The sequence below is a fragment of the Ranitomeya variabilis genome, chromosome 2 (genome assembly GCF_051348905.1).
Source record: "Ranitomeya variabilis isolate aRanVar5 chromosome 2, aRanVar5.hap1, whole genome shotgun sequence".
Classification (NCBI taxonomy): Eukaryota; Metazoa; Chordata; class Amphibia; order Anura; family Dendrobatidae; genus Ranitomeya; species Ranitomeya variabilis.
Window position 1 is genome coordinate 247,056,495 of NC_135233.1, and position 27,149 is coordinate 247,083,643.

At 44.7% G+C, this 27,149-nt stretch overlaps 1 protein-coding gene across 4 annotated transcripts in view; it reads left to right on the forward strand.

Annotated features, from left to right (window-relative positions):
* GPSM1 (G protein signaling modulator 1) overlaps positions 1–27,149 on the forward strand; it is a 347,209-nt gene that overhangs the window by 55,004 nt on the left and 265,056 nt on the right. Inside the window, exon 2 of one of the 4 annotated variants that reach the window (XM_077284463.1) lies at positions 24,227–24,307. The exons of the other annotated variants lie outside the window; for them this stretch is intronic. Within the exon in view, the coding sequence (XP_077140578.1) occupies positions 24,227–24,307 (81 nt within the window). The remainder of the gene's footprint in view (positions 1–24,226; positions 24,308–27,149) is intronic. 4 annotated transcript variants of the gene reach the window in all.

Sequence of the window (27,149 nt, forward strand, 5' to 3'; positions counted from 1 at the left end):
TTGGATTCCCAAATATTGGTTATGCATAACATTTTTAGGAACTTGATTTGGAAAAGGGGTATAGCCAGGATAAAGTTGGAGAAGCTACAGTTGCCCAGAAATATGGGTGATTTGGCCTTGTCACATACTTGGGGTTAATTTCTAGCCTGTCCATTTCAACATTTTAAAAGATGGGCTTTGAAGGGAGTGCAGGGGGGCAGGCGTCCAAGTGCTAACATTTCTTGAGGGGGAGGTAATTCAGTAGAACTACTAGGGTCATGAAACCTTAGGTCCAAGGCCAGATGCTTCCCAACTTTAAATCTTGTCCATAAAATTTGGTTGTCATGTAAGAAATGGTTGGGAATGGGAGAATATTCCAAGTTCAACCCTATCTGGAATAATCCCTGTTTGAGGGATTTGCAACATTTGGAAGATTTTGGACATGGAAAAGGAGAGGATTGGGATACTTACAACAATTATATAAGGAGTGTTATTTTTTGAGGCATTTAAAACAGACTTTTAGTTTGTGTAACTCTGATTTCTTCAAGTATCTACAGTTACGGCATGCCATTGGAGGTAAGGAGTCTATCTCCGATCTGTCCATCTCCTTGAATAGGGTGTTGGATACTGTGGTAAATGCAAAAAATACTAAAGGTCTTATATCCTTCATGTATAACTTATTATTAAAAATCATGGGAGACCCTATGGCTGTAGTTAAATCCAGGTAGGGGAGGATATGGGAAAAATTACTTCAGAGGAGTGTGATGATATTTTATAGTCACCAGGAAAAGTATCGATAAATACGGCTCAAAAAATATCCAAAATATTTCTCATACACAGAGTATATAGAACTCAAAAAGTTCTGTACAGGGTGGGTCTCAGGACAGGTGATTGCTGCCCACGCTGTAGGGAAGATTGTGCACTCTTGCTCCATATGTTCTGGTCCTGCTCTCATGTGGTTGGGCTGCGGGAGGAGGTGGTAGATTACAGAAATTCTCGAGATCTTTAGGCTATGTGCACACTTTGCGGATTTTGCTGCGGATCCGCAGCGGATTTGACCGCTGCGGATCCGCAGCAGTTTCCCATGAGTTTACATTACAATGTAAACCTATGGGAAACAAAAAACGCTGTGCACATGCTGCAGAAAAAGCCGCGCGGAAACACAGCGGATTACATTCCGCAGCATGTCACTTCTTTTCTGCGGATTTTCACCTGCTCCAATAGGAAAAGGCAGATGAAAAACCGCATAAGAATCCGCAGTAAAAACCACGATAAATCTGCAGTAAAAACCGCGACGGGTTTTCACTGCGGATTTTGGAATTCCGCTGCGGAAAAATCCGCAGTGGAATCCGCAAAGTGTGCACATAGCCTTACTATTCAAATATCTCTTAGCCCAACATACACACTTTATGGCTACGTGGGAGACATTGGAAAAAAAAGAGCGACCATCAATAAGTACAGCAGGACCATTTGTAGAGTTTAAAAACAAATAATGAGCCTGCAAGTTAGCAGGGAGGATCATAAATTGCATGCAAGGAGGAAAAAAATAATTAACTGAGGTAAACGAAAAAGATTCCATCATTCTGTATGATTTTAGATTTCCTATGTCTCCATGGTAACAGACTACAAAGAAGTCCTGTGTAGTCTGATCTTTCAGTGATACTTCCTAATGTCTCCTACGTCCTACTAACCTACTTGTAGGATCAGTTTGGTCTATAGCCTGTCACTATGGAAACACATGCAGCTACCCGAGAGCTGTGGGCACAAAACCGTAGAGTAATTTTTTTTTAAGGAAAATGAATATTTGCATAGTTGCTTTATTTGAGATGCAATAGCAAAATCTGGTTATAAAGATGGACATGGGCCCTAACTTTATGGCAACTGCAGTTTACATGTATTAAAGAGCCGTCGGCAGCAGTACGATCACTTTTACATCCCCTGCCTCCATAGCGGAGATAGAAATTATCATATATATATAAATGTATTTGTAATATTGGCTGATCTAGTCTGAGAAAGTTCCTTCCAAAGCTATCAGTCCAGACATAAAACTCTGTAGACAGCAAGCATCGCTGTGATATATGGTAATATAGCACCGGCCAAACATTTATGTCAGGAAGCCGCACATTCATAAACATTACCATTTATATAATGTTTACTCCGTAAGATGTTGATCCATCAGTCAGTGAGATGCTGCATAAAAAATGGTGACATCGGTAATATGGGGGGACAAGACTTGTTGAATCACATCCCTGTGTCATGTACAGTGGAAAAAGCCTTAATTCCTCCACCTAGCAGCTCCGAGGAATGGCCACCATCGTCCTAGAGAAATGCTGGGGTTGAATTTCTGATGGCATCATGCTGACTTGAGAATGAAGGTCACCAGGGATCACGACTCATTTTTTTTTTTCTATGACTTCCTCTACATGTCCGCACTTTCCGGTCTGCTTTCGACCATCTCCAAGCCTCTTCATGTGAACCAAAAGCCACATAGCCCCTGGAAACCATAGTCTGTACACAGACCATAAAGTGTAAATGTATGAAGCCAGCCTAAGGCCCCCCCTACACACGTTCAGGAATTCATGCAGAAAATTCCTGTGAAAATCCGGACATTTCTGCCAGATTTCCGCATGAAAACCGCATGCGTTTTTTAGCGCGTTTTTTGCACGGTTTTGATGCGTTTTTGACGCGTTTTTTCCCGGACATTTCCCAATGCATTAGACAGTGGGAAAACCGCGAAAAAAACGCAAAATTAATGAGCATGTTCATTATTTTTCCGCAATGCGTTTTTCATGCGGAAAAACGCACATCATGTGCACAGAAATTGCGGATTTCATTAAAAATGATGGGATGCTTAATGTATGCAGATTATTTGCGGTTTTATAGCATTTTTATAGCGCAAAAACGCTAAAAAAACGCAAATAATCTGCAACGTGTGCACATAGCCTAAAACGGAGCTCCATAGCATAGAATAAGTACTAAAGTTTGTTTCCTAGACTTTTAATATTGATGGCTTATCCTTGGAGTAGGCTTTCCATATCAGATCTGGTCCCACTTCCCACATCTAACTAAAGGGGCCATGACTAGAATGGAGCAAAAAGATTCACAGGACCCCAGGTCCAGCAGCCAGAATATTGCCTGCTGGACGAGAGCCCTCCGAACTTCCTCCTACACTCCAGTATGCTTCTGGTCTCTGCTGATTTTGTAGGTTTGGCACAATAGCTTCATAATTTCAGCATGACATCCCGCCTGGCCTAGTAATCAGAAGTACGGTCATCAGCATCATGCTACAGATTGCTTGGAAAACGCTATTGATCTGTCAAAAAAATGGATCCAGTGCATCAGTTTTTTACAATTTACACAGGATCCATATTTTCAACATTTTTACGGATTGTGACGGAAGTGTGAAAGAGGCCTTAGTTGTTACAAATTGTGCCTTATAAAGTAATGTGAGGGCGCTCCATGGTCACATTATTTCAGAAATGGCACCACCCTTTTTCATAGGGTGTGGCTTGGTATAGCAGCCCCACTCCTTAGAAGTGACATTGGATGATGACGTATTCAGCCTGCATGGTTGAATGTTGTAGACATGGCCTGTACAATTAGTCGGCTCTAGTCACTGATTGTTATATATACTGGTTACTGCAGCCTGGAAACAAGCATATGCTAAAGAGCCGACCACTTCCAGCACTTAGGGTACCGTCACACATTGAAATTTCCATCGCTACGACGGTACGATTCGTGACGTTCTAGCGATATCGTTACGATATCGCTGTGTCTGACACGCTACTGCGATCAGACACCCTGCTGAGAATCGTACGTCGTAGCAGATTGTTTGGAACTTTCTTTGGTCGCTTGATCACCCGCTGACATCGCTGGATCGTTGTGTGTGACAGCGATCCAGCGATGTCTTCGCTTGTAACCAGGGTAAACATCGGGTAACTAAGCGCAGGGCCGCGCTTAGTAACCCGATGTTTACCCTGGTTACCAGCGTAAACGTTAAAAAAACAAACCGTACATACTCACCCGTCGGTGTCCTTCAGGTCCCTTGCCGTCTGCTTCCTGCTCTGAGTGCCGGCCGGAAAGTGAGAGCAGAGCGCAGCGGTGCTGCGCTCTGCTCTCACTGTACGGCTGCACTCAGAGCAGGAAGCAGACGGCAAGGGACCTGAAGGACACCGACGGGTGAGTATGTACTGTTTGTTTTTTTACGTTTACGCTGGTAACCAGGGTAAACATCGGGTTACTAAGCGCGGCCCTGCGCTTAGTTACCCGATGTTTACCCTGGTTACCGGGGACTTCGGCATCGCTCCAGCGCCGTGATTGCAACGTGTGACCGCAGTCTACGACGCTAGAGCGATATTCATACGATCGCTGCGACGTCACGGATCGTGCCGTCGTAGCGATCAAAATGGTACTGTGTGACGGTACCCTTACACCCCTTTGTTCTGTTTTATTAAATCCCCTTTGTCTCCAAGGTCGCCCCAGCAACACATGCAGTAAATGACATAGCGTAGCATGCTTAGAAATGCAGCTGTGTGCCGACATGTTTCTGTGGGTAAGTTTACAATATTTCTAGTTTGTCGGGCCAACCAGTGAATCAGGCAGTACTTTGCATTTTATATATATATATATATATATATATATATATATATATATATATATATATATATATATATATATATATATATATATATATATATATATATATATATATATATATATTTATAACAGCAAACAGTCTTCTGATTTCCTTTGTCTGCTTTGCTACAGATAGGCAGATGGACACCTCATGCACAGCTGTATTACCGTATGTTCACACTAAGTTTTTTTTAATGTGGATTATTATTCATCAAAATCCACGAAGGGTACTCAGCTACTCTTTTCATTAGCCAGCCTGATGCAATGTTGTGTTTGTGTGTGTCACACTGCAACTATATAACACATAATAATAATCTTTATTTTTATATAGCGCTAACATATTCCGCAGCACATGAGGGGTACACGCGACTCATGTGAGCTTTTCTAACCTACCCGTTAAATCTTTGACTTTCAGAAAACTCTCTTTTGCCTAGAAAAATCCCCCCACCCCAAATAAGACATGAGACTCCAATTGGATTAAATGGCCACAGCAGCCTTTTATTAAACATTAAATTACAAACAATTCAACAATGTTCCCCCGGGAGGGGTGGTCCTCGAAGCCCCGAAATAAATACACTGCAGATATGTAAATTCCACCTTGGCCTCCAGGTTTAGTCTTACCCCGGCCGCTATGTGCCAGCTCGGAGGCAGATAGTCACCAACCCGGCCAAACCAAGACCGATTAACAAGCCCCATAATCATCCCCTCCACAGGATGATTTACCCTGTCTGCTTGAAATCAACCCACGGGGAGTCCAAGACCACTAGAGATCCCCCCCTCCTATCCACCATTTCCCAAGTCCACCAACTTCGAGGACCTCCCCCCCCCCCCCACGCCCCACTGCCGTGACAAATTACAGGCCTAAACAATAAATTTTGTAACCGAAGACCACTGTTACAACCAAAGGGAGGGTGGGTGGGTGGGAGCTTCACACGCTCTCAAGGGAGGTAGCTGGAATGGTTCCCACAACAAAATGGCCGACCCCTTGTATAGTGTCCCTACGCCCCACCTCCAAGCCCCTCCTACCCCCCTGACTCAACACCCCTTCACCACATATATCCTTCTGTTAACCCCGAACACCTACCCAACATTAAGACTCACTACATTCGCAATTTACCCGGTCATGTTGGCCTCCTTTGAGGGCCGGGGGCCCCATACGGCCTCTCTTCGCCTACGTGCCGCAATTAATTTTTTTTACATTAAGTTTTAGGATGTGGATTTGTATTCAGCCATAAAGCCAATATTTAGATAATGCACAATCAAAGGGTTTTTCTGGTATTTTTACATAGATGGCTTATCTTTAAGTCAGGTCATCAAAATCTAATCGGCTGGAGTTTGTCATCCAACTCACTTGGCGGCAGGCGGATACAGCACAACACCGTTAACCATATAGTGGCAGCGGCCTGGTACTGCACATCTGCCCCCTATATGAATCAATAAAAATTCTGGTACATTTAGAATAGTATATCTCCCCCCGCCTCTTTTTTGCTTTAGGGAGATAATATGCACTATGAAATATTTCCAGTGGATGATTCCAGTGGTCTAAAACTCGGTGCATGTGTAATCCGGGCCTGACTGTTTAGGAAACCAATGGGAATGGGATGCACTTCTTTTATACAGTAAAGAGAGCAATTATCGATCGTGGCCTGTCAGATATCATCTGTCATCATCTATCTGGCCCATAGTGATCTACATTCAATGAATGCACTAGGAGCAGAGTATTGAATTCTATTATGGGCGCTAAAATGCACCTAATAGTTTGGAAATCACATCCCCCGACCCTTGGTCTTGATGTAAAATGTAAAGTATTCACACTATTAGGTCCATTGTTTTAGGAAGCTTTGCATGAAGAAGGCATTTCTCTTATTTTAGAAATCCCATGTCCATAATGCGTGCATGTGCGCCTTTGGATCACCGGTGAAAACTGACAAGCAGCACGTCTTTCAAGACCGCATGTAAATTTCTCTTGTGAAGACTTTGACTAGGCCACTCCAAAGTCTTAATTTTGTTTTTCTTAAGCAATTTAGAGGTGGACTTGCTGGTGTATTTTGGATAATTGTCCTGCTGCATAACCCAAGTTCTCTTCAACTTGAGGTCACAAACAGATGGCCTGACATTCTCCTTCAGGATTTTTGTTAGCAGAATTCATGTTTTCATTTGCCACAGCAAGACTTCCAGGTCCTGAAGCTGTAAAACCGCAACAGACCATCACACTACCACCACCATATTTTATTTTTGGTATGATGCTTCTTTTATAAAATGCTGTGTTAATTCTACCCCAGATGTAATGGCACATTCACCTTCCAAAAAGATCAACTTTTGTCTCTTTAGTCCACAGATTATTTTTCCCAAAGTCTTGGGGATCATCAAGATGTTTTCTGGCAAACTGAGAACTGAGAAAAGCCTTTGTGTTCTTATTGCTCATAAGTGGTTTTCGTCTTGAAACTCTGCCACGCAGGCCATTTTTGCCCAGTCTTATGGTGCAGTCATGAACACTTACCTTAAGTGAGGCCTGCAGTTCTTTGGATGTTGTTGCGGGGTCTTTTATGACATCTTGGATGAGCCATCACTGCGCTCCTGGGGTAATTTTGGTCGGCCGGCTACTCCTGGGAAGGTTCACCGCTGTTCCATGTTTTCGCCATTTGTGGAGAATGGATCTCACTGTGGTTTGCTGGAGTCCCAAAGCTTTAGAAATGGCTTTATCACATTTTCCAGACTGCTAGTGTCTTGATTCGACTGGTGAGTGACCTAGGACAAGAGGCACCTTTTCTGTCCCTAACACTAGGGGGCACCCTAGCTAGCCCTGTTCCCCGGGATGTTTCAGATGGCGAAGAAGCCGGGACCTCCGCCCTTGCCTTATCTCCTAGTACAGCCCTTTTTCTGTCCCCTTCCCCCACCCAGGGAAGAGAGGCACTACCGTGCACCGCAGTACACCAACCCGACAGGGTAACAAAGACAAGGGTAAACTGAAAACTCAACACACACAAAATATACACTCACATAGAACAGAGGTAGTCACCAGGGTGTGTAGGTAGGGGGAAGAAAGCAAACCGGGAAGGATAAAGAATTTCCAAGCATACAAACCAGACAACAGTCGCTAATAAACTCCTCTAGCACTCCTTCTCAAAACCAATGTCATGCAGCAAGTGCTAACTCTGACGAGGACTTGGTATTCGAGCCCAGATTTTATAGGGAAAAAGTGGCTAACCGAGCACAGCTGAATGTAGGAGTTTCCAATATGGCCGATTAACCCCTGTTCTGTTGGAAGAAATGAACACGTTTAATACACTGAAGTGCTGCTTCTCAGCGTAGTAGGAGCAACTAGACGCTGCGGTCTTCTGGCTCCGCTCCATTGCCGTAACCCCATGACATCTAGGTCCCAATTACTTTGTTTCTCATTTGTTCCAGAATTTCTTTGGATCACAGCATGACTTAGCTTTTGTGGATCTTTTGGTTTACTTTACTTTGTCAGGCAGGTTCTATTTAAGCGATTTCTTGATTGAAAATGTGTGGCAGTAATCAGGCCTGGGTGTGGCTAGGGATTTTGAACTTTCCAAAGATGTGATAAACCACAGTTAATTTATGTTTTAAGGGGGGGAGCAATCACCTTTTCACACAGGGCTCTGTAGGTTTGGATTTATTTTTCCCTTAATAAAGACCTTCATTTAAAGACTGCATTTTGTGTTTTCTTTGTCTGTTATCCAAATATCTTGGGCATGCTCTGATAATATGTTTCAGTCCCTGCAGCTGCATGTTTTGTGACTGTTAGGCAGCTGCAGCACATGTTTGGATTGCCTATCAAACAGGCAAGCCCCGAATCATTCAGCTGCAGGTGCTCAAAAATATTATCTGAGCACGCCCAAGATACTCAGAAAACATGTCATCCGAGCAAGTTCACTTATCACTAATATGTATATAATTTATATTTAATACACACTGGGAAAACATCCAATCCAATTGGCTTTTTACCCGCTGTTTCATTAGAAATGCTATAATGTTAAAATAATAGCTTCTGTGTGAATCTTAGCAGTTGTGCTAATTGCAGGGCAATTTAGATGCAATGTGTTTACATGTATAAGCAGAGAACATTTCCTTTTTTATATGGTAGGTAATTTTTTGATCGTTCTTATACTAACAATTCTTGACACAAGCAGGGCCGTATTTAGAGTTTCTGCTGCCCTAGGCACTTTTCGTGCTGCCTCCCCCATTGGCGAGTATGACTAATGCAGACGCTATCGGCAGTGACTTAGGCTACTTTCACATCAGCGATTTTTGACATTTGCGGCGGATCCGGCAGTTTTTCCGCATCCGTAACGGATCACTTATGGCAACACTGTGTTCGGCCTCATTCATTCCCTATGGGACTTGCGGCACTTGCGGTTTTGCTGCGATCCGGCAAATGCGGTACTTGCAGCAACAGGAAAAATAAATGCTGCTAGCAGTGTTTTTTTTTTGTCTCGCCTCAAGTGCCGCACATGTCCGCAAGTCCCATAGGGAATGAATGAGGCCGAACGCAGAGTTGCCGGCCCGTAAGTGATATGTTACGCAAAAGATGTGGAAAAACTGCAGTGTCTGCCGCGAACGGAGAAAATCGCTGATGTGAAAGTAGCCTTAGCAAACCTTTCCATTAGTTGTCATGTGAGAATCTGGTGGATCTCATACACAGTACATGGTCAGTTGATTCTGCCACGGTTGCACGGTTAGGCTGGATTTTAAGGGGAACCTGTCGGTAAATTCATACTGCCAACACCACGGGCAGCATCAGTCAGACTGCAAACAGGGAAGTTTATCTCTGCAATGCTCGGACGTTTCAGAGAGAATAGTTTGAAGAGCTGGATGGGTAATTTAGTGAGAGAACTGACTAATCTGTTGCCATCGTCTGTGGGCTTCTCACTCCATGTCTCTAGATCAGGGGTGAGCAATTTATTTTCCCGAGGGGTCAGATGAAAGACCATGACTGTTGTGGAGGCCGAACCAATAGCATGAAAATAATTCTACTCAATATTAATTAATATTAATTGTACCACTTAATATTGAGCAAAATTAAGTATGCTGACACCCCCCTATATATATTTAAACCCCCCACAGCCCCTTATATACAGCATGAGCCCCACACAGCCTCCCTATATATACTGCATGAGCCCCACACAGCTTCCCTATATACAGCATGAGCCCCACACAGCCTCCATATATACAGCATGAGCCCCACACAGCGTCCCCATATACTGCATGAGCCCCACACAGCCCCCCTATATACAGCATGAGCCCAGCACAGCCTCCCTATATACACTGCATGAGCCCCACACAGCCTCCCCATATACAGCATGAGCCTCACAGCCTCCCCATATACAGCATGAGCCCAGCACAGCCTCCCTATATACACTGCATGAGCCCCACACAGCCTCCCTATATACTGCATGAGCCCCACACAGCCTCCCCCATATACAGCATGAGCCCCACACAGCCTCCCTATATACAGCATGAACCCCACACAGCCTCCCTATATACACTGCATGAGCCCCACACAGCCTCCCTATATACACTGCATGAGCCCCACACAGCTTCCCTATATACAGCATGAGCCCCACACAGCCTCTCTATATACAGCATGAGCCCCACACAGCCTCCCCATATACTGCATGATCCCCACACAGCCTCCCCATATACAGCATGAGCCTCACAGCCTCCCCATATACAGCATGAGCCCAGCACAGCCTCCCTATATACACTGCATGAGCCCCACACAGCCTCCCTATATACACTGCATGAGCCCCACACAGCCTCCCTATATACACTGCATGAGCCCCACACAGCCTCCCTATATACTGCATGAGCCCCACACAGCCTCCCCATATACAGCATGAGCCCCTCACAGCCTCCCTATATACAGCATGAGCCCCACACAGCCTCCCTATATACAGCATGAGCCCCACACAGCCTCCCTATATACAGCATGAACCCCACACAGCCTCCCTATATACACTGCATGAGCCCCACACAGCCTCCCTATATACACTGCATGAGCCCCACACAGCTTCCCTATATACAGCATGAGCCCCACACAGCCTCTCTATATACAGCATGAGCCCCACACAGCCTCCCCATATACTGCATGATCCCCACACAGCCTCCCCATATACAGCATGAGCCTCACAGCCTCCCCATATACAGCATGAGCCCAGCACAGCCTCCCTATATACACTGCATGAGCCCCACACAGCCTCCCTATATACACTGCATGAGCCCCACACAGCCTCCCTATATACACTGCATGAGCCCCACACAGCCTCCCTATATACTGCATGAGCCCCACACAGCCTCCCCATATACAGCATGAGCCCCTCACAGCCTCCCTATATACAGCATGAGCCCCACACAGCCTCCCTATATACAGCATGAGCCCCACACAGCCTCCCTATATACAGCATGAGCCCCACACAGCCTCTCTATATACAGCATGAGCCCCCCACAGCCTCCCTATATACAGCATGAGCCCCACACAGCCTCTCTATATACAGCATGTGCCCCACACAGACTCTCTATATACAGCATGAGCCCCACACAGCCTCCCTATATACAGCATGAGCCCCACACAGCCTCTCTATATACAGCATGAGCCCCCCACAGCCTCCCTATATACTGCATGAGCCCCACACAGCCTCCCCATATACAGCATGAGACCAGCCTCTCATCTCCTCAGCAGCCTCCCCTCTCCAGCCTCATCTCCTCCCCTCAGCAGCCTCCCCTCACCAGCCTCTCATCTCCTCCCCTCACCAGCCTCTCATCTCCTCTCCTTGCCAGCCTCTCATCTCCTCTCCTTTCCAGCCTCTCTCTCCTTTCCAGCCTCTCATCTCCTCTCCTTTCCAGCCTCTCATCTCCTCTCCAGCCTCTCATCTCTCCTTTCCAGCCTCTCATCTCTCCTTTCCAGCCTCTCATCTCCTTACCAGCCTCTCATCTCCTTACCAGCCTCTCCTCTCCTTTCCAGCCTCTCCTCTCCTTTCCAGCCTCTCCTCTCCTTTCCAGCCTCTCCTCTCCTTTCCAGCCTCTCCTCTCCTTACCAGCCTCTCCTCTCCTTACCAGCCTCTCCTCTCCTCAGCAGCCTCCCCACACCAGCCTCTCATCTCCTCTCCAGCCTCTCATCTCCTCTCCTTACCAGCCTCTCCTCTCCTTACCAGCCTCTCCTCTCCTCAGCAGCCTCCCCACACCAGCCTCTCCTCTCCTCAGCAGCCTCCCCACACCAGCCTCTCATCTCTCCTTACCAGCCTCTCATCTCCTCTCCTTACCAGCCTCTCCTCTCCTTACCAGCCTCTCCTCAGCAGCCTCCCCACACCAGCCTCTCATCTCCTCTCCTTACCAGCCTCTCCTCTCCTTTCCAGCCTCTCCTCTCCTCAGCAGCCTCCCCACACCAGCCTCTCATCTCCTCTCCTTACCAGCCTCTCTTCTCCTTACCAGCCTCTCCTCTCCTTACCACCCTCTCCTTACCAGCCTCTCCTCTCCTCAGCAGCCTCCCCATACCATCCTCTCATCTCCTCTCCTTACCAGCCTCTCATCTCCTCTCCTTACCAGCCTCTCATCTCCTTTCCAGCCTCTCCTCTCCTTACCAGCCTCTCCTCCCCTTTCCAGCCTCTCCTCTCCTTTCCAGCCTCTCCTCTCCTCACCAGCCTCTCCTCTCCTTACCAGCCTCTCCTCTCCTCAGCAGCCTCTCCTCTCCTCAGCAGCCTCCCCCACCAGCCTCTCATCTCCTCTCCTTACCAGCCTCTCATCTCCTCCCCTTACCAGCCTCCCCTCTCCTCACTCACATCAGCAGACTCCCATCTCCTCTCTCACCTCACTCCTCTCTGCAGCTTCCTCTGAGTCCTCACACACTGCCCGCCTCCTCTCCCTGCTCACCGCCGACTTTAGTATCTTCTCCCACAAACATGTCCTGCTTCTCTACAAAAAAAGCAAAATGTCTTCCAGCTTGAAACGTGTAAATCACCACAATCTGTCTCCCTTGTATGTGCATGCTCAGACTTATAGTGCCACAGCAGCTGAGACAGGACGGAAGGGCTCTTACCTGCAGACAGCAGCCGTGGACCTTAGCAGGGTCCCCCCTCTGACAGGCAACATCTGAGGGGGCAGACAAGCACAGAGGTGAGACCCCCAATATCACCAGACTCCCCTGATGCTCCCTGTACAAACCCCCCAGTCACCTTCTCACCACATGGGGGACAGTACTGGCAGAGCACAAGAAGTGCAGCACTGAAACACTTCCCCCGCAGATGACACAGAAAGGTTCCTTGTTACCCGAGGAGACAGGAAATCCTCGGGCTGACAGCAGTTAACTCCTTACTGTCTGTGCCGTCACCTGCGGAGTATCCTTGAGGGCTCTCACACCTCCAGTCTGCTCCAGTGCTCCTACATTAAGAAGAGCGCGCAGCGTGTCACATGACCCGCGTCAGGACCGTGATACACTTGGGCCTGCTGCTGCTTAAAGGTACAGCACCCATTTCTGCCCCACACAGTAGTCAGGGCTGTAATGCCCTGATGGCGGCCCTGCGCCCGAGACCCCCTCCCCCCGCAGCAGCCGCGACTGAGGTGGGTGGGCGGGGCGACCCCAGACTTTAAATTTTTTTTTTTTTTTTTAAACTTGCTCAGGTGCCGCCCCCTGCATTGTCCCCGCCCTAGGCACGTGCCCTCGAGTGCCTAGTGGCAAATACGGCCCTGGACACAAGCATGCGATTTCACATTAATGGGGTTTTAAGTCTTAGTTTCTCTGATTTTACTTGGGTACAGTCACTTGGGTCCGGCTCCACTTACTCTTGTTATTTAGTGATGACCTGTCATCTGGCACTGCACATTGACTTAACTGATTGGTGTGGATCTCCATTATTTCATATGAAGACCTATTCTAAGGGTAGGTCATCAATATTGTCTGCCCCTTTTAAATGGGTACTGCACTTTCAACCATCTATGAATAAATAGTACAATTGAATATAATACACTTGTAACATATCTTATCAGAAACATCTGGGTTTTTTTCTGTCCACTTATTAGCCACTTCTTTCGAACCTCCTGAATTTATTCTCCACTATGGGAGGAGAAAAAATTCTCAAGTGCACTGTGTGGTGTCAAGTGTGAGGTAACAAGTAGAGGAAGGCACAGATCATGCTGAGCTTTCTAACAAGTCTATTACCTCACCCCAAAGATGGATCCACATCTACACTGCTTAGTACTGCTGTGTAATGTCCTTCATGCTGTTGTTGCTTTTGTCTGTGTGCTACTTAAGGAATGAAGAGCAAGAATCCCTCTCTTATGTGCTGTGTATGGGAGACATCATAGCAGCTAGTTTCGTCCCACCAGCTCAGTGTCAATAGCCAATTAAGAGATGTAGCCGTCAGAGCAACCAACTGGTGAAAATGCAGGATACAAATCATACTCCAATTCTAAACCCTGCTGCCTGACTAATCCACCTGTCCCCCCGCTATTCCCCGGCCTCTCCCCTCTGTCAATCCCTGCACTGGCTCCCCATTACCCAGAGACTCCAGTTCAAAACCCTAACCATGACATACAAAGCCATCCACAACCTGGAGAAATACAATACAAAATAGCTGCTACTACAGAGCCATGCCCTCCATGCAAAAGTGCCTATACAGCCTTTTCATAATAATAAATAGCTACCAAAGAATGATAATGTGATAATATATAGTACACATCAGGCACGAAATGCACCTGGACTAATAAATATCTATCTCAATAACAGGTGCATATATAGAGATATATCACAAAAAGTCTGTATGCCAAAATACAATAAATAGAAAATGACAAAAAATATATAATCATTAGCCTAGTGCTGCAAAAGTGCTGCCATCCACAACCTGTCTCCTCCATACATCTGTGAGCTCGTCTCCCAGTACTTTCTTGCATGCAACCTCTGATCCTCACAAGATCTCCTTCTCTACTCCCCTCTTATCTCCTCTTCCCACAATCGCATACAAGATTTCTCCTGCACATCCCCCCTATTCTGGAACTGTCTACCCCAACATATCAGACTCTCGCCTACTGTGGAAACTTTCAAAAAGAACCTGAAGACCTACCTTTTCCGACAAGCCTACAACCTGCAGTAACCACCAATCCACCAAACCACTGCATGACCAGCTCTTCCCTCAACTATTGTATCCTCAACCATTCCTTGTAGATTATGAGCCCTTTCTGGGTGGGTCCTCTATCCTCCTGTACCAGTCGTGACTTTTATTGTTTAAGATTACTGTACTCCTTTTTATTATGTACACGACTTTTCGCATGTAAAGAGCCATGGAATAAATTGCGCTATAATCTATATAATTGTCTAAGGGGTACTTCCGTCTTTTGTCTGTAACTTCCGTAACGGAAATCCCGGGTCGCCGATTGGTTGCGGCCGGCCGCGACCAATCAGCGTTATTGGGGTGGGAGTTAAACATCGCTTAACTTTTTACTATTGATGCTGCCTGTGCAGCATCAATAGTAAAAACAGATAATGTTAAAAATAATATAAAAAAAAAATTAATTCTTACCTTCCGGCGTCTGTGGCACCCGCTCCTCGCAACGCTCTGGTCCCAAGAATGCATTGCGGCAATGACTCGAGATCACATAGCGGTCTCGCGAGATGATGACGTGGGCTGTGTTATATACTATGTGGGCTGTGTTATATACTATGTGGCTGTGTTATATACTATGTGGGCTGTGTTATACACTACGTGGGCTGTGTTATACACTACGTGGGCTGTGTTATACACTACGTGGGCTGTGTTATACACTACGTGGGCTGTGTTATACACTACGTGGGCTGTGTTATACACTACGTGGGCTGTGTTATACACTACGTGGGCTGTGTTATACACTACGTGGGCTGTGTTATACACTACGTGGGCTGTGTTATACACTACGTGGGCTGTGTTATACACTGTGTGGGCTGTGTGATATACTGCATGGCCTGTGTTGTATACTATGTCGCTGTGCTATATACTACGTGGGGTGTGTTATATACTATGTGGGCTGTGTTATATACTGCGTGGACTGTGCTTTATACTACATACATATTCTAGAATACCCGATGCGTTAGAATCGGGCCACCATCTAGTAATAATATAATTGCCTGAAATATTGTTTTTCATCACATACACATATGACAGCTGAAAAGGTATTTAAAAGTTTAGTTATCCTTTAAGTATGACATTGGAATTTATATAGGCACTTGGATATTGATTGTAGTTAGAACTAAGCCTGTAGAAAACCATTGTTTGCTGCTCTCATTCCCCAAAATAAGTTAAATCTGCCTTTGGAGCACATACAAGTTTAAGACATCCAGGTCTGTCCCAAACTTCATACTCTAGCTTGCCTTACACTCTTCTTCAGCTGGTGGTTCCTCTTCATCAGAATTCTGCCAGCATTATTCGTTCTATAATGCTTGCTTTCTTTTTCTTCTTAGCATGTGTTGCTACTTCCATTGTTCAAAGCCTTGCCTACCCTGAGCTGAAACACTGTCGCTGTTATGCCTAAGTCTAATTTCATAGGAGCAGAGACAAAGACCCCACCGCCCATCCACTTCCTGTAAAGAGACTGCCCCGCCCCCACTTCCTCTAAAGAGACAGCCCCGCCCCCACTTCCTGTCATCTATATCCATATCGCAGCTGCTTTTTTTTTTTTTTTTTTTTTTTTTTTAAGACATCTAAAATATTTTTGTGCACTGTGGGAGCTTTAATGGTGGTCCTAGGTTCCCCATGTGCTCTGTTTATAACCGTGTGAACTGCATTGGGCGTTGACTTTATGATTTCCTTTTTTCCAGCGTCTGTCTCGCTTTTACATCAGTAAATCACTTGTACCGTTTTCCTGGCTTTCCTCCCCAAGTTGACAGTCACAATAGAGATGGGCCGTTCTTGGCTGAATTTCCATCAGTCTGCAGCTTCCCTACCTGCGGAGCAAAACCTTTATGGTGTTCTGTATTGTAGACATTAATAGGATTGCCTTGAGGGTATCTGACTATTGTCAACTGCGTCCTGCTCTGATGTGACACAGGTAGGCTGCCATGCTCTGGACGGCAACTTGCGCTATTAGAAATTCAGCTTTTAGCCATGAATTGGCAGAATTACACAGTATCACAGCCAGCTGCTGGGAGTACTTTTATACAGCACTCTGACTCCTGCCAGGCATGGAGGAAGCTCCCGCTGCTCACGAGAAGCCTCTGCCTTTAACTTCACAGGGATTTTCTTTAAATAGATAGTATTTATTTAATTAATCTTGTAAAGAAAATGATTACATAATTCCCTCTTTTTTACATGGTGGATTTAGCATAAAAAAACACACACTTTTTGCTTGTACTTGGTAATGAAACCTATTTGGTTGGGACGCACATGTATTCCATTTTTAGTTGTTCCCCCTCCTCCATGCAACCTGTGTTATTGGTATATACACAGCTAACAGTGACCAGCTAGTAAAGAGAGGAGAGACTGGCTTACGGTATAAGGGGGAAGGAGACAATAAGTTTAGGGGGGGGGGGGGATTGTGTCAGCTCCGGTAGTGGTGAGGTGGCAGGGGAACACTACAGGCTTTCTTGAAGAGATGGGTTTTCAAGTGCCATCTGAAAATTCTGAATGTCGTTGATAATCTGATGTGTTGGGGCACAAAATTCCAGAGGTTGAGGGACACTCGGGAGAAGTTTGGGTGACGATTTGAGTGTGGAGGAGAGAAAAATGTCTTGGGAGGAGTGGAAATTGTGTTAGGAGATAACGGGAGATTAGTTTGTAGATACTATATATGCAGGAGACATATTTTGGATGGCTTTGTAGGTCAGTGTTATTAGTTTGTACCGGATATGTTGGGGAATTGGGAGGTAATGAAAAGATTTTCAGAGGGGAGAATCGGAGGAGTAGCGTGGAGAGAGGTGGATTATTCGGGCAGCGGAGTAAATGACGGACCGGAGAGGTGCCAGAGTGTTAGCAGGAAGGCTACAGATGGGGATATTGAAGTAGAATGGCACACACTAACATTTTAGTAAATTCAGGGTTGAAAAAAGGATGGTTTCTGGAAGTTGCTATGATGTCTTCGATACACAGCAACTCAGACAAAAGCGATTCCTCCTCTCATGTTTCTATACAGCACATGCCCAGGAACAGCAGCAGCAACATGGAGGACATTTTACTGTAATGTTGAGAAATGTTGCTGTGAATCCAGCATTGGAGTGAAATAAAACTCTTACTAGAAAGCATCTCCTTTGTGCATTTGTCTTCCTTTCTTCCACTGCTTTTCCCTTCTACATAGATTGTACATAGGCCGTTGTAATCTGATCCTGCAGTAATTTTTTTCTTTTTTTTTTTTGTTTTAATAAAGTGAATGATGAGTACAGGAGACGGGTGAAAGGAGAAGCCGGTCATAAGTGGAGAAAGAAGCAGATTTTGTATGCAAATTTTGTTGAAATGACAGTGACCAAACCCAATCCCATTGATAATGTGTGCAAACTGTAAAGCGCTGCGGAATATGTTAGCGCTATATAAAAATAAAGATTATTATTATTGTTTAATGGGAATATCATTTTTATGAAAAATGGGACGACATGCAAGTAATACTTGGTCTTGTGCCACTTATCTTGGGGGGCTACTGAGGTCAGTAATTGTCTACGGTAGTCACATGTTGCAGATGGGACATTGCCACAATGTAAACCATGTAAAAATGCAGATTCAATGCCATGAATCTCTACATGGATAGAGATTAAAGAAACACTGGGCAAGACATTCTTGTTTCTCTCTCATGAAGGATGAAACATGATACAGAGAATTAGGACAATCAAAGAGAAAATTCCCGTGTCATGCACTGACCCCTGAGGGCCTTCAGAAAACACTGTCACTGTCATGTCACTGTACAACCACACGTGATGGAGAACGCTTATTTTGTTGCAGACTTCACTGCATTGCAAATAGTAAAATGCATTGAGAAAATCTGCAGAATGAATTGATTTGCTTTCAGATCCACTGCAGCTCAATTTAGGCACTGAAAGTATTCCTTCAAGAGTGCATGAAAGTTGTTAAAATTGTATCCAATTTACTTTGTTTTTGTTTTGTTTTGTTTTTTACATTCAAGGAACCCAGTGCAGCATATCCGCTACCTGTGAACATACCGTAACTCATTAATATTTGCATGTAAATTACACCGCAACCTCAAATCCACTCTCAGGGAATGCAATTTACTAAGTTAGCTTGTAAAACGCAGAAAACCTCTAAAATATCAGTAGACTCCAAGGTGACGACTATAACCAAAGGAAGAATGTTTGTAGCAGAGAGGCGGTAACTCTGGATATGTTGTGTCTGTTGGAGATGGTTGGTTATACAAGGCCAACTTCTAGAAAGTCATTTTACTTTTAGCTCAGTGGGGAGTTGAGATTAATAGGAAGCAATGTTGTTGGGGATTGGAGGAAAGGTAATGTTAGGCTTTCCTCACACCCCCACTCCTCCAGGAACTTTCCTACACAAGACCAAATCTGTAACTATGTGAAATTTAAGCTTGTCATTTACTCAAAGTGAAAGAAATTGCAGGGTAGAGATGTCTGTTACGCTACATTCTTCAGCCGATACAGGAAACCAAGGTCCTCTGAGCATTTACCGTAATGTTTTTTTTTTTTTTCGAAGGGAGCTTTGGTTGTTTGGAGTAGATACTTTTTCTCAAAATGACAGTCAAGAAGAAATAGGCTTTTTTATGGTTAGGCTTGGAGACATTTTAAAGGGGTTGGACATCTATTACCTGTCTATGTTTGAGTGGCCAGTGATCAGACATTTATCACCTATCACTATGACAGGAGTCCTGCATTATCCACAGTCTGAGGATCATGGGCCTAACTATTGAAGTGGAGCTACAGAAATAGCTGAAGAGCAGCTGATGTACATTGTTTCCATATCTCCCATTAGTTTCTATGGGAGGCTCGGCATAGCTCGGCCGCTTTCGACGGTTTCCGTTGGTCCTACTCCACTGGTGGGAGCTGGATGTTCCTGTTTCAACCATGAAGGACTGAAATGGGACTATCCCTATAAATGAATTAGCCCCACATATGCCAGCTGATAGGTGACAAATGCTCATTGTGGAAAGACCAAACTTGAGCATCAACCTTGGACCATGGCTTGTAGATCTTACCATTTTTTTCATTCTCTTATGACTAGAATATCACTTTGCAGAGATAAACCAATACGGATGTCAGAAAAGTTTTTCTTCTGCATTTATCTGTAAATCTTAAAGAAAATGTAGTTCCTGCAGATATGTATGTTATTTGCATGTGACCATGTGAATATGCTGTAATTGCCTTACATGTTCTAGAAATGACACCACTCATGTCAGTGGGTTGTGTTTTAGTATTTTTGGTCAGACCTATTCGAGTGATATGTTCCTTAGCTATTTTTTATTTTAGGAAAGAAGCCCATTTTTCCTGTCTGATGCAATGTACCCCTAGAAATAAGCTGCAATATAGTCACTCAGCTACTCGCATTCCCAGCTCTACTGCTCATACAATGAGTCCATTCTTAGCAGCTATATACGAGTAGATACTATAAACTCAGAAATGAATGAGCGTGAATGCAAGAAAGAGCACTGATAGCACCTGCAGACTGACATATAGCCATGGAGTTAAAGAGCTTGTCCACTTTAGAAACCCATTTTATATACCCTATTAAGTAATTCTGAGTTTCTAGAGGGCATAGGGGTCTCCTGTTTAGAATCTTCATTTCTTTACCAGAAAAGAGCGCTGTTACAAAAGAACATCTCTCGCTCTCCAGGACCTGTCCCGTCCTGCATTAACAGACAATCCTTTCATATAAATGGGCACAGTATAATACCTTACGTCTCCCTGTGGTGTCGCTGCCAGAAAATTGAACAGGTGCCACCAGCTGCAGACGCTGAATGAATTTAAACCTTCAGCCAGGTGTCTACATAGCAGCAGAAGGTGGAGGTAACTTTTGGGTCCTAAAGGGAGAGGGATATCGCTCCACAACAGAGATAAAAAAAAATTCAAGAAGGAGCTTGAGCTAATTGCAAAGACCTTCTACAGCTGGATCCAGGTTGACTGAGTGTCACACCTGACACACCCGTGACAGATATTAAGGGGATGTGGGAGTTTTTTCCCTTTCTGTATTTAGTATTAAAATGAAACTGAACCTTTAACAAACTTTGCATAAATCAATATTACATGCTATTCTAAGAAGCTTTGTAATATACATTACCGTTCAAAAGTTTAGGTTCACTTAGAAATTTCCTTTTTTTTTTAAAGAAAAGCACAGTTTTTTTCCAACGAAGCTAACATTAAATAATTCAGAAATATACTCTATACATTGTTAATGTGGTAAATGACTATTCTACCTGCAAACGTCTGGTTTGTAATGCAATATCTTCATAGGTGTATAGAGGCCCATTTCCAACAACCATCACTCCAGTGTTCTTATGGTACTTTGTGGTTCCTAACTGTGTAAGAAGGCTAATGAATGGTTTGAATACCCTTGAAAACCCTTATGCAAGTATGTTAGCACAGCTGAAAACAGTTTGACTGATTAGAGAACCTATTAACCTGACCTTCCTTTGAGCTAGTTGAGAATCTGGAGCATGGCCTGGGGTTGCTTTGGTGCTGGTAACGTGAGAGATTTGTACAAGGTAAAAGGGATTTTGAATAAGGAAGGCTATAACTCCATTTTGCAACTCCATGCCATAACCTGTGGACAGCGCTTGATTGGAGCCAATTTCATCCTACAACAGCACAATGACCTAAAGCACACCTCCAAATTATAAAAGAACTATTTAGGGAAGAAGCGGGCAGCTGGTATTCTATCTGTAATAGAGTGGCCAGCGCAGTCACCAGATCTCAACCCCATTGAGCTGTTGTGGGATCAGCTTGACCGTATGGTACAAAAAAGTGCCCATCAAGACAAACCAACTTGTGGGAGAGGCTTCTGGAAGCATGGGGTGAAATTTCTCCAGATTACCTTAGCAAATTAACTGCTAGAATGCCAAAGGTCTGCAGTGCTGGAATTGCCGCAAATGGAGCATTATTTGACAAAAGCAAAGTTTGAAGGAGAAAAATATTATTTCAAATGAAAAATCTTTTTTTCGAACTTTGTCAATGTCTGGACTAGATTTTCAATTCATTTGGCAACTCATTTGATTAATAAAAGAATGAGTTTTCTTGGAAAACACAAAATTGTCTGGGTGACCCTAAACTTTTGAACAGTAGTGTATCTTATCAGAGAAATCTGATTTCCCACTTATCTGTCTACTCTTCTCTGCTGAACTTATCATCCACTCTGAAAAACCAGCTCAAATCTGAAGTCGAAATACCAGTCAACCATGGTGTTATGTGACACAGCCCATTATACTATGTGGAGAGAAGGACAGAGAACCAGAAGGAGGAAATGGGGTAGAGAAGGAGACACAAGCTTTCTAACAAGTCTTTTACCTCACATGAGAGCTTGATTCACATCCACACATGTCAGTATTTTAGTATAATGTCCTCCCTGCCCTTTTGTTTCTCTCTGGGTGCTAAAAAGGGAGGAAGAACAACAATCAATGTGTGTGTTGTGTATTTCAAAGATCACAGCGGCTAGTCTCCTACAAGATCAGAATGGATTGCAAATTAAGAGCGTGCATACCCCTTTAAACTGAAATCTGATGTGGCCATAAACATATTGATACAGGGCTGTTACTAGCTATTTTTCAGGACTTTGATATTGATGGCATATTAAAGCGGAGAACATTGATTTTCAGTGGTGGATGTCAAACTGTCAGACCCTGTAGATCACCAGAAGGCAGGAACCAGCGAGAGCCTCATCCCCTTCGTTGTTTAGGTCAAGTCTTCAGCGTTTTTGTAATATCTCTAATGAAAATTACCGCCGTTATCTTGGCAAGATTGTGAGCAGACACTTTAATGGTTGTTTATGCCAATAATCTCTTCTATGGTTATATTTACTTGTCAGGATTGATTATTAATGCTCTAATTAATGTCTGATAGGAGCTGAAAGCATGACACACAATTAAACTGCAATTGTCGCCTTGGATTTGAAGCATTATACATCAGGAACCATTTCTCTGAAACTTCTTCATGGATCTCATTTAATTTGTAATATACTAGTGATTCCAATTAATGTACAATTTTTATGTCCCATAATTACCGAGGAACCCTATAAATGTAATAAAGTGAAGCATTTTATCCGTAGTATTGTAATATTATACCGTATCACCTGTACTAAAGAGAAACCTCTGTTCCTGAATATCTACACTGCTTAGGCCGGTATCCTACATCCCCACAGCCTGGATCCCCGGACTGGCTGTCGGTCTCCTGGCCCAAAGTTGACAGCCTCCAATGTGCCTATTTGGGTTTGGGTCAGACTACTGGAGACCCTGGTGATCCTCAGAATGGGATCCTGGAGTCCCAAGACCGGGGCTCCTGTCCAGAATGGAGTGGAGGTGTGAATACCCAGCCTCCACTCCATTCATTGTCTATGGCGCTGGGGAGCAGAGTGCTCTGCTATTTCTTTCACTCTCATACAGTCCATTCAGGTCAGACCATCAGCAATCTGAAAGTTATCTTGTTTTTTTTTACCCTTTATGCTCTTGATACAGCTTTTACCAAACATCCCCCCCCCCCCATCAATGTTTGATTGCAAAGCCTTCCAGCAGTCAGAGAGATGGCAAGTTTCACATGAGAGTATTTTTAATTTCCTTTTGTTCGTATGTTGGAAGGAAAAAACAAAATTAAGATGAACCCTTTTAGACAACATAAAGGCTCTGAGCTCTTATACAGCAGAGATGAACGACTTCATTGTTGGAGTAATAAATTAAGTATTCTGGAGGCGAAAATCTTTTTTACTGCAGTTTTGGAAAAAGGCTTACTTTTATTAATTCAGTAGGGGAGCATTTCAGGAACCAAGACAGTGACTAATGGGCTGCCCAATTATTATATTGTAGAGAGCAGGTACAAGTTTGTATGGGTGCAATCAGAATTTATGAACAGATGAGTCCTGCATTCAGAAGAAATAAAAAAAATTACCCTAGGCCCTTGTACTGCTGTCATTCAGAGCCGCAGGTCGGGGTACGGTGCTCACTGTGATGCTACACTCCGGAGACCCTCTCTTCTAGAGTTCTCCCCACTTCTATTGACACTGTGTTACTTTATGGCTTTGGATAATTTAGAGGTTGTATGGACTGTAGTTGTAACACAACCTTGTGTATGTTTTTCATATTTTGTAACCCAAAATTTGGGATCACAGTGCCTTTTTTTTGTTTGTTTGTTTGAAAAAGCAAAAGTGCAGTTATATTTAGACTTTCTCTGCCATTTGTGCTCCTGCCTTCCTGTTTCCTTCCAGGAAGGAGCTGACAGGTATATTTGCTCCCATGAGGTGGCTCCTTTTTGTAGCCAGTCTCGCTGATAGTCTTCCTGCCACCCACTCGTAACTCTCTCTGACAGGGCAGTTACTACAGACAATGCCTCACTCTCTGCGCTAAATATTATCATGTGCTTTTTTACCTTTTGTTTGTTGCATAGCTGACCTTAGTGTCAAAATGACATTGTGACCATACAATACCAGAAGGGGAGTATTCTCCTATTCCAACCTCTTGTTTTTCCTCATCCTAGAAGAGCGTCCTATAAAGCTTCGTCCTGTGATCTTTCCATTATAGAAAATTTAGCAAGAGGCCATCAGAGAGGAGCGAGGGGGTAAGTACAGCGCTCACAGAGCCTTTGGCACATTTGCCACATACCACACGGTCTGGATGTTTTCTACACAGACAATAGAGCATTTGTTAAAGATGGAAAAAAAGCAAATCTCACATTTGCCAGTTACGACCAATTATCTCACGAGAGGGAGATTGTTCCTGTTCTGTTTTATAGTTGGCATTCGCTTCTATAATTATAGATTTCACTTGCCATCTCTTTGTAAAATGATTGCACTGCAGAAAAGGGCAATTTGTGAGCTCATCCTCTCCACAACATTTCTATAAATGTTGAGCAGACGACCGTCTTTTACTCCACTCCCACCATAAACATGTATGCTTAGCATGTGGTCCGCTGAAACTGGATTTACAGAGAAAAAAAAGTAACAGAGCACAGGGAAAGGGTTGATCAAATAAAAAAAAACAACAACCCTATATTCTCCTCTGTAATTCTCTGCCACTTTGGAGGCATTGGCCATTGTCTGCTCACTTTTTCCTGCAGTGATTATGTGGTGTATATTAACTATGTGAGCACTGCAGTCAATCACTTCCCTTAGCGGTGATGCTGGCATGTAACCGATGAGGCCAGAGATTAAATATAGCAGACACACAAATGTTGTATGGCATGTTTATGCTTCAGGACCTGACCGTAGCATAGGGGAATTTAACAAGTGAGCATTTTCTTTTTTAATCTTATACTATTTTCTGCAACTTTCTAAAATGGATTGTTTGTGATTTTTAAGTCGAGTGCTTCAGTAAAAGAGCTGTCTAATTTTGTGTTTTCAGGAGCATACCCCTACTTTGCTGCCCTTATTGTATGCCAAGGGACAGTGGGCTCATTATGGTTGACAGTTCAGACCAGCATCACTAGGCTCATCGTGATTGGTTGCAGAGGTAGTCGGTAATGAGCAGCATCACTGATAGATTACAGAGGGAGCTGGCAACGAACAGCATCGCTGATAGATTACAGAGGGAGCAGGCAATGAGCAGCATCGCTGATAGATTACAGAGGGAGCCGCCAATGAGCAGCATCGCTGATAGATTACAGAGGGAGCCGGCAATAAGCAGCATCGCTGATAGATTACAGAGGGAGCAGGCAATGAGCAGCATCGCTGATAGATTACAGAGGGAGCCGGCAATGAGCAGCATCGCTGATAGATTACAGAGGGAGCCGGCAATAAGCAGCATCGCTGATAGATTACAGAGGGAGCAGGCAATGAGCAGCATCGCTGATAGATTACAGAGGGAGCAGGCAATGAGCAGCATCGCTGATAGATTACAGAGGGAGCAGGCAATGAGCAGCATCGCTGATAGATTACAGAGGGAGCCGGCAATGAGCAGCATCGCTGATAGATTACAGAGGGAGCCGGCAATAAGCAGCATCGCTGATAGATTACAGAGGGAGCAGGCAATGAGCAGCATCGCTGATAGATTACAGAGGGAGCCGGCAACGATCAGCATCGCTGATAGATTACAGAGGGAGCCGGCAACGAGCAGCATCGCTGATAGATTACAGAGGGAGCCGGCAATGAGCAGCATCGCTGATAGATTACAGAGGGAGCCGGCAATAAGCAGCATCGCTGATAGATTACAGAGGGAGCAGGCAATGAGCAGCATCGCTGATAGATTACAGAGGGAGCCGGCAATAAGCAGCATCGCTGATAGATTACAGAGGGAGCAGGCAATGAGCAGCATCGCTGATAGATTACAGAGGGAGCAGGCAATGAGCAGCATCGCTGATAGATTACAGAGGGAGCAGGCAATGAGCAGCATCGCTGATAGATTACAGAGGGAGCCGGCAACGAGCAGCATCGCTGATAGATTACAGAGGGAGCCGGCAATGAGCAGCATCGCTGATAGATTACAGAGGGAGCCGGCAATAAGCAGCATCGCTGATAGATTACAGAGGGAGCAGGCAATGAGCAGCATCGCTGATAGATTACAGAGGGAGCAGGCAATGAGCAGCATCGCTGATAGATTACAGAGGGAGCCGGCAATGAGCAGCATCGCTGATAGATTACAGAGGGAGCCGGCAATGAGCAGCATCGCTGATAGATTACAGAGGGAGCCAGCAATAAGCAGCATCGCTGATAGATTACAGAGGGAGCAGGCAATGAGCAGCATCGCTGATAGATTACAGAGGGAGCCGGCAACGATTAGCATCGCTGATAGATTACAGAGGGAGCCGGCAACGAGCAGCATCGCTGATAGATTACAGAGGGAGCCGGCAACGAGCAGCATCGCTGATAGATTACAGAGGGAGCCGGCAATGAGCAGCATCGCTGATAGATTACAGAGAGAGCTGGCAATGAGCAGCATTGCTGATAGATTACAGAGGGAGCCGGCAACGAGCAGCATTGCTGATAGATTACAGAGGGAGCTGGCAATGAGCAGCATCGCTGATAGATTACAGACGGAGCCGGCAATGAGCAGCATCGCTGATAGATTACAGAGGGAGCCGGCAATGAGCAGCATCGCTGATAGATTACAGAGGGAGCCGGCAATGAGCAGCATCGCTGATAGATTACAGAGGGAGCCGGCAATGAGCAGCATCGCTGATAGATTACAGAGGGAGCCGGCAACGAGCAGCATCACTGATAGATTACAGACGGAGCAGGCAATGAGCAGCATCGCTGATAGATTACAGAGGGAGCCGGCAATGAGCAGCATCGCTGATAGATTACAGAGGGAGCCGGCAACGAGCAGCATCACTGATAGATTAGAGGGAGACGAATATGAGCAGCATCGCTGATAGATTGCAGAGGTAGCTGGCAACGAGCAGTAGAATTAATTAAAAACCCTCAGTTTTGACAATAGTGAAACATTAAATTTAAGTGTTTTTGTTT